The sequence below is a fragment of the Epinephelus moara genome, chromosome 19, assembly GCF_006386435.1.
Source record: "Epinephelus moara isolate mb chromosome 19, YSFRI_EMoa_1.0, whole genome shotgun sequence".
NCBI lineage: Eukaryota > Metazoa > Chordata > Actinopteri > Perciformes > Serranidae > Epinephelus > Epinephelus moara.
This window is the reverse complement of record NC_065524.1, coordinates 5,040,003-5,048,926: the sequence shown is the minus strand read 5'-3', so window position 1 is coordinate 5,048,926 and position 8,924 is coordinate 5,040,003. Positions and strand designations below refer to the sequence as shown.

Below are 8,924 nucleotides of genomic sequence, written 5' to 3'. Positions count from 1 at the left end.
TTTAAGTGGCCTTTTATTGTGACCATCCCAAGGCACACCTGTGTAGTAATGATGTGGTTTAATCATCATCTTGATATGCCACACCTTTCAGGTGGATGGATTATCTTGAGAAGAAGTGCTCACTTACACAGATTTTAACTTATTTGTGACCAAAATTTGACAGAAATATATCTATTGAGTGCATAAACAAGTCTAAGATCTTTAACTTAAACGTATCAAACATGAGAGCAAAACTAAAGTGTTGACATTAGAAACAGGAAGGCAGGATATCTGTACCTTATCTTAAACATTACACTTGTTCTGTCATCAGGACATTCTAAAAGAGACTGTTGCACCATGGATGGATTTGGAAAACCAGACTGTTTCACCACATACTCCTAGAGATTAATCTCATCACTACAATAGATCAAGAGGACACAATGTAGCTCATAGATGCAACCATTTTAAAGAAACAGTGCCCAGTTCTCGCCACTGACAGAAAGAGTTGAGGTCCATAAGTAAGGCTCCAGATCCTTTCAAAATTTCAACCAACCTTCATTCCACAAAGTAGCTTCCTCTTCTCATTGCAGTTGTTGCAGTTCCTGTAACCACATCTGTTCATCTTTTCATGTGCTTAAAACCTAAATGAGGTTTTTGCATGCTCAGTAGGTTACAAAAAAACTTTAAAGGGATCCATTAACATTATCAGTGTGTGGATTAATGCTGACCCAAGATCAGCTGTGAAATGTTAGTTCAGCAAAACTAAGATGTGTAAATTTATGTAATCAAACTGGAGCTGTGTATTTGCTGTACTTTGTACTATTTTAATACATTAGCTCGGAGGTGTCTGAGAGAGAACTCAAAGGCTAGGAGTGGCTTTACTATAAGCACACTGACAAAAGCATCTTGTTTGAGCCTAATGAAAACCCTAGCACTCTAACACGCAAAGTGAAAGCAGCTGTTGGCAGTGTTTTGCTTGTCATGATATCATTTAAATCAAGTCAAATCAAACTTTATTTATAAAGCAAAATACATACCAGGCTAACAAAAGGAAGGACAGTTAAGTGGGACTAAGCTTTTAATTTAAGTTTTACATACTTACTCATAGTGGAGCTTGTTTTTAGTGCTAGATGGTGGTTCCAAAACCTCTGGGTTGGGCGCCTCCAACGGGCCACCAGATAAATCGGAGGGGGCAGGAAAAGAGTGAAGGGGCAGAAAGGACTTTTCTCTTGATTTTTGTGAAATATTAAATCTTTAGACATCTTCAAGCCTCAAACAGTTGTTTAAATGAAACCCTGTAAGAAGTTTTAAGGGGAAATTGTGGTAGAACTGCTAACTGTTCATAAGCATCTGAAATATGGCAAGAGGCAAAGGTTGGGAACCACTTCATTTCAATCTTTAGAAGTGCATCTTTTTTGTTTGTTTTTGTTTTTAGCTAAAACCTTTATATGTTGAGTAATTAGTGACTGCTGCTGTCAGATAAATATATATAGTATAATGTAGTATATAAAGTATAGTATAATGTAGTATATAAATAAAGAAATATATATATTTTGTGAAATGTGGTGTAGAGTGGCAGTATAAAGTAGGCCTAAGTTAAAGCAGAAATATTAAAGTAGACTAAAGTAGAAGTACCTCAAAATTTCACAGACAGTAGGCTACCTAAGTAAGTGTAGGCCTAATTTCATCCCACCACTGTATAATAGCTCAGGAGCAGATTATCAGACAATGGGCTCCTGGGCACGAATATGCAAAAGGCAAGACCCACACACTTTATAGTAGTTGTTTTTTGCATCTTTTTGCAGTCGGAATGCATCTTTTTGTGGTTTTATATCTCGTTGTAGTCATTTTGTGTCTCTTTTAGGTAACTTAATGTCTTCTTTGGTCTTTTTTGTGTCTCTTTGTGGTTGTTTTGCATCTCTTTGGGGTCTTTTTTTGAATCTCTTTCTTTTCAGTCCATGTTCATTTTAGTGACATTTTGAGAACCAGGGGCCACCTTAAACTGGACCTGTTCATGCTCTGAGTTAGTAATGCTGTTTTCATTCACTAAAACCCCTCTCCCACTGCACTAAAAAACCCACTAAAAACACCTGCTAACATCTGGATTTGTAATGCAATGGGAATGGTTTTAATCAGCATTTATACCCGGATCAAATGATTGCAGTAGTCACAGGTATTTATTGCCTCCTGCTCCGATCGGCATTCATGGGAACCCAACACCTGGGTGAAGGCACTAATTTCAGCCCTTTAAGTGGTAGGATGCAATGGTGCGCCATCACAAAACATCGTCCATCTTCGCCCAAGCAACACTCAAACATCGATCAAAATTAGTCTGCACTGAGTTTTAAAGAGAGACTGAGTAAGTAAGAGATAAAAAGAAGTAACTACCTAACGTTAACGTTGTCTACTGTTTGACTGTTCTCTGGCCTTTCTGTGACGTAGATGTGACGAGTGTTGGGGTCTTTACTCAAAAAAGTAATGTATTACACATTACACATTACTTAGGAAAAAAAGTAATCCCTTACTTTACTTGATTATTCCCTGGAGAAAGTAATTAGTTACAATACTCGTTACATTACTAGTTACTCTGTAAAATTGCTTGAAATGCATTGTTGCGTAATTTGCCAGTTAACGATATAGCATTAAACCTTACATATGTATAACAATCCTAATGTAGGTATAGTTAACTAGATGGATATACCCAGAGTCGGCTTCACGAGGGGGCACCAGGGGGCAGTGTCCCCCACTTCATTCACTGTGCCCCCTCACTTGTATAAAAGCATATGCTTTCTCCCATCAGTGTAATTGTAGCGATGACTGAAATCCATTATGCTATTAGGCTGTTGCATGAGGTGTAAGGCCAGAGCTTCTTGTTCATTGCACAGCTGGTTCACAAGGTAGGCCCCTAAGCAGACTTCCCTCTTTCTCTCCTTAAGTATTTGCAGGGTTTCCGCCAGAGAAGTTGTTATGCCAGGCGGGGGGTGTTCGTAAGTGCTATATTGTAGGCAACTGGAAATGCTTGCGTTTCTTGAAGATGTTTCGCCTCTCATCCAAGAAGCTTCTTCAGTTCTTTACCAGTCATTTAGAACTGAAGAAGCTTCTTGGATGAGAGGCAAAACGTCTTTAAGAAATGCAAGCAAGTCCAGTTGCCTATGTTATAGCTAGCACTTATGATTACCATGACCTGGATGGATGACTGAGAATCTTCACCGACCAGGCAGGGGGTGGTTACCGTGTGTAAAGGTGTTATGATTATATTACTTGCCCTCTGCCCCACAGTCATTTAGTTCATTTTTGCACATCAGCGCCACGTTCGTCAAATAAAAAAAAACTCGAATTTGTAAAATACTTAGCGTGTTATCAATATTTAGTAGGATAACGGATGTTACAATTATAAACTGAAAGTGTGTGTCTGTGAGACTCAAGTTGCAGCACAGAGTAGCGGAGTGAGACGTCTGTCCTCGCTCCTGCTATCTGCTGTAAACACATGAAGCTGCTCCCACGTCTCCCCGGGTCTCGGTGCTTGTTTGCGGCAGAAACTCTCCCATCCTCTGGCTCGTCCCCACATCTGTGTTAGCCGCTGACCGGCTGGACACAGAGGACGACCCGTTGGCAACAGCCTGAAGCCCGTCGTCACTAACTCTTAAGTAGCTGAGGGGAAGATCTAATGATGAATTTATGTAACACAAGTAACGACTAATGTGTTTGATTAGTAACTGTAATGTGATTACTGCATTTAGGGACAGTAGTGCCTTACACTACTCATTACTGAAAAAAGCCATTTTTGGCGGTAACGCCTTACACCCAGCACTGGATGTGACACACCAAAAAAAAAAAAAACACACAGAAAGGCATACTCTGTTCTACTGGCAATGGGAAAGTACAATGGGAAAGGAGTCTATATAGTCTATTTTTGTGGGTTTACTTGTGTTTTAAAAATGTGTGCACACATGCTAATTTTGGTGGAAATGGGGTAGGATTCCAGTTGCCTCTACTTCTTTTATTTAGTGGCGGTGTTAGCGTTAGTGCTGTGAAAGGGTACATTATGCTAAATTTATCAAGCCAAACATGGAGGATGGGTGGAGTTTGCATTTAAAGCAAATTCAAGAGCGGGTTCAGTTGGGACAGAGGGACAGTTGAAATAGTGTCTTCTTAGCAAGTTAGAGAGCTACTATGTTTATGCCATTCACCATGCTCATATTCCCCACCTCTTCACCTTCAGCTTCATAGTTCAACTCATACTTTATTCACAGTTTTGAAATCTATAGAATTTTTTTGGGCTTTTTTGTTGTTTTTCTTCTACTAAACTAAACTGTTTTTAGTTCTACTAAATACAAAAAACATAATGTTGTAAAGTGGATTTTCTGGCCTATCAGTTCGTACTAGCGTTAGCTGTCTGAATCTGTTGGTAGCTAGCACAGGACTCCAAAACATGTCTACTGTCTACTCTCCCTGGAACGGTTGAGAGAGTTACCCAGTGGTGATTGGGACAGTAGGCTACTTAGCCTATAGGTCATACCTTGTTACAAATGAACAAAAAGTAGACAAAAACAATACACAGGCTTTTCCTAATTAAATAAGACTCACTGTGAAGTCACTGAATAAATGTTTACTGCATGAACTTCTTCTTCTTCTTCTTCTTCTCCTTCTTTTATTTTTACAAAACAAAACAAAGCCAATAGCCTACATAAACCTATAGGCTACATGTAGCCTATGGTAACCACTATGAGCTGAAATTAAGACTTGGAGTACAGCCAAATTCCATGACTCAGTAATTTGCAGAAATATCATAATTTTAAAAATGATATTTTTTTCCAGAGAAATGTGTGAACAAGTGTCATTGTAAATATAAAGGTGTTAAAATTAAGACTGCATTTTTTTCCAATTTTAACTGTGGTTTTAAGCCCAGAACAAAGTGTCCAAACTGTCCCAGGGAGGCAAAATTTTGAGGAAAATGCACTCCTTGTACGTTTTACAAAATTGTGCCTTTCACGTTTGGGTTGGGCTGTAAAAAAAAAACTTGATTTTTTACTTGACATTTTTAGCAGACACCTCCGTTTGATACAAAAATGTCCTAACAGACCCTGCTAGGCCTATCTCTGCGGTTAATACTGATACTGATCTTATGGTAATACATATAGACCTAGTCAAACTACTTTTGTTTCATTCTTATTAAAGGCAGAAATGCAAGATACCCTTTTGTGATTTGCTGTTGATTTTTACATTGTCCCACATTTACCATGCAAAATATAATCAGCAAACCTCAAGCTTAGTGTGCTTGTGTCCCTTTGATTTTCAGTCAAGTGATAATTCTTCTCTCTGTGGTGCATTTGTGTTTCATGTTGAGGCTGTTGAGCCAAGGTAAGATTTTGCAGGCCAACAAGTGTGTGCCTGCAGCTCCAGCTTCAGCTCCAGCTCCAGCAGTGTGAAGTGCTCCGTGCCTCTATAGTGAGAAGCTATCACCATTCATACACCTGTTTTGTTGGGGTATGCTGATTGACACGCAGAGCCCGCCCCCTGCACTTGTCCTTTCATTGTAATTGGTTCAACACTGTTGTGTATGGAAATTCCCCCGCGCGACCCTTGGCTCGCACCTGACCAGCGGGGGAATGCGCGAGGCCACAGGCGGACAGAGACACAGTCGCCCTCCGTTGTGAATCACAAACGAGCTCTCTCACACCACCGCCGTCAGCTGCTTCCTTTAACCGGCGGCTGTAGAGCACCGTCACTCCGCAGCAACTCCCGTGAAGACGGCTACAACATGCCGCGGTCTTTCTTAGTAAAGAAACATCACAGCGCCAAGAGAGCAAACTATGGCAGACTGGAGTCACACACTGACGGTAAGACTCTTTCTACTGGACACAAAATGACTCTGTTTGGAAAGGAAAGGATGGAAAGTAACAAAGTAGGCTACAATATTACATCTGCACTTTGAAGCAAGGACACTTAACTTGAGCCTATTTATTTATTTTTGGACTATTAGGCTACTACAAAACACAAATATTTAAACAGTATAAAGTACTAATTTCACTTTTCAGAGGGAAATGACTGTCTTGTAGATTTTTTTTTTGTTAAAGCAGGATAACATTTACATAGCCTATGTTTACAGATCACCATGTTTTGCTGTAACTAAGAAAAAAATGTCACAACGGGAGAGAAACAGATAAACAAACCAAAACCAAAAAAGGCAGCATAAAAGAAAAACGAGTAAGTAAAATAAATAAAATAAAGGACAAAAAAATGGGTGGGTGTGGGGGACTCATCAGGGAGTTAAACATTGTTATTTAATGCGGTGAATGGGATAAAATGACCGGTTAAGGAGGCAATAGCATTTTTAAGAAAGGGGGACAGATTATACATGTCTTAAACAGGACCGAGATTTGATTTTTAATCTGGAGAGACTTCTTTTCCATTTTTTTTTATTTTTTGACCCTCCCTTAAGCTACAAATACTTTTCCTTGAGCCTCCCCAAATGATTGGCCGAAAACGCATTACCCTCCCTCTAAAATACAGTAGGTTAGTTATTAGATTTTCAAAACTAACCCTGAGGTTTGACAGTTAAAAGTTGAAGACAAAATCCTGGACTTGAGAAAAGCCTCAGTTTCTAACACTTGTCGTGCATGCTGGTTAGTACTTGCAGACATTTTATTTTTGGCCAAATTTTAAATGAGACTTAAAATAAAGGGATTTGAGCTCAGATTTGGTTATGTTTTTTTCCTAATGGAAGCATTCATTGCACATGATGTGTCCCAGCACCATCTGAAATTTGAAAATCAAACGATAATCTTTTTTTTTTACAGTTTCTGTCTATGATGAATGCTGTAAATCTGCAGTCTTTAAAAATCTGCGGTAAAATAAATACAAAATACAACAATTTAAATGTATATGCCGATCCCCTAAGCCAAAAAAAGAAAAAAATTATTGAGACTTGAGACTTGGGAGTGGTCCTTCATCCCACTAAATGTTTTAAACAAGCACAACCTTTCCGATTTATGTAAGGTAAATAATGCTGCATAAAGGAACATGACATTTTGTCTGGCCACAAACAAAATGTAGATTTGTGTTTAGCAGGTGCAAAATCCCCAGGCCCTTGAGAGACCAGAAGGGCCCCATTAAGCAGCCTCAAGAGCCTATGTAGCGGCCTTCCAGGCTCCTCCTGACAAATCCCTCCTTCAACCTTTGTATTTGTCCCAATACAGCCCTTAAAGCGAGCTTGAGCCTTCCCCCTCGCCATCCCAATGTACTGATGAACTTCCATTATTGCCATCTGCATAGAGCCGAGGAAGAAGAACTGGTAATACAAAAATCATATTTGATTAAAAAGAAAATATATAATATTCTAAGCTGTAAAAACTTGGTGAACTTTGTTGGGTTTTTCGGCTTCTAGAAAAGTTAGTTTCAAATCTAAAGTTTTCTCTTTAGCATTAATATCCATGACTAAATAAGCAACATTCAGTGGTAAAGTTTGGAAAAGAACTAAAATGTTCACATTTCCAACACTATAGAGTAGAGTAGAGATACTATAGAGTATAGACTCCAGCATCAGCAGAATCAATGCTGGATCAGTGTCATGTTAGATCATGTTCTGGGAGCATTAACACTCTTCCTAGTGCTGCACTCTTTGCTTCTCTGCTGCTGGTGTGTGTATACAAACAGTGATCACCTCATTCCCTGCTGGCACTGGCCATCAGAACATCGGTCTCTTATGCTGCACAGACTTATTATATATAATTTTAATTTTTTATATAATTTTGGTCAGAATGAAAATTGGTTTGATGATATATTAAATGTCTAACGACGTTAGAATTTCACGTTGTGTGGATATTAATATTATGGTGTTTTGCAAACGTTGGGTTTTGTTATCTATACCTTATGACTAAATGTCGGTATTCTACGTGAAGATGTAGTTAGCATGAAACTTTTAGAAGATGGTGGATTTTGTAACTTTGGTAACAACACAACTTAAAACCAGTGTTAATTTTGTTGACAACAACTATGATGGAAATTTTTTATCAACAGCTCGTTGTCATCTCGATTTTGATGTAAAAAAACATGGCGAAATCAAGATGACAACAAGCTAAAAATAGATCTTCACAGTAAAAACTAAGACAAAATTTGTGTTTCATTTTCGTTGATGAGACGAGATGTGATGAAAATATTGGTGGTGGACTATTGGACATTTTAAGCAGCTGTGCTTGCAATTATCTTCAAATGCTGCCTGAGTGTCAGGCTGGTAAACACCAGTAAATACACGGCACCAGAATGTTTCGCTAGCCAACAAAAACATTCACACAGAGCAGCATCAGCTGTTAGTGTGTATTGTGACCTGTAATTCAGCAGTGAATAAGCAGCCGTGTGTGTCTTGCTGTGGATGGTGGAGCTGTTGAATGATTCTGTGGAGTTTGTTAGTTACAGCTGTTGTGGCTGTTAGCAGTTAGCTCCGCCTGTTAGCTTATTGTTGCTCTGCTGAATGGCAGTGGAGCAAGCAGCCACTGACTGCTGGACTTCACATCTGCTCCTACAGGACTCCACTCCATCTGGACTTGAAAGGGTTTCTGGTTTGATGCTGTTTGACAGGCAGGTGAGTGTCTCAGTTATCTGTGAGTGTAGCTGTGCTCTAAGTAAACAGTCTGAACTCAGATCTGTTTTCTCAGGTGAAAGTTTAGTTATAATCACCAACTCTGTGAAAGGAGATACATTTAAACCTCCAGACCAACATGTTACAGATTAAGAAAGAATTCAGGCTTTAATTAAAGGGCCAGTGTGTAATATTTGGCATGGTTTATTGTCAAATCTGAATCTGAATCTGAATATTCTACCCATTAATATGTTTATATAAGTGTATAATTGCTATAAAATAAAATTTGTTTGGTTTTCGTAGCCTTATAATTATGCTTTTATATATATATATAGCAAGGGCCTTGCTTTAGAGAGGTCGCCATCTT

At 38.9% G+C, this 8,924-nt stretch overlaps 2 protein-coding genes across 3 annotated transcripts in view; one reads left to right on the top strand and one right to left on the bottom strand.

Annotated features, from left to right (window-relative positions):
• The window catches only part of borcs7 (BLOC-1 related complex subunit 7), a 1,032,483-nt gene that overhangs the window by 21,044 nt on the left and 1,002,515 nt on the right, over positions 1-8,924 (bottom strand). The gene's annotated exons all lie outside the window — the stretch shown is intronic.
• Positions 5,600-8,924, top strand: part of LOC126406453 (zinc finger protein SNAI2-like) — a 10,969-nt gene continuing 7,644 nt past the window's right edge. Inside the window, exon 1 of the mRNA XM_050070743.1 lies at positions 5,600-5,819. Within this exon, the coding sequence (XP_049926700.1) occupies positions 5,741-5,819 (79 nt within the window). The 5' untranslated portion in view covers positions 5,600-5,740. The remainder of the gene's footprint in view (positions 5,820-8,924) is intronic.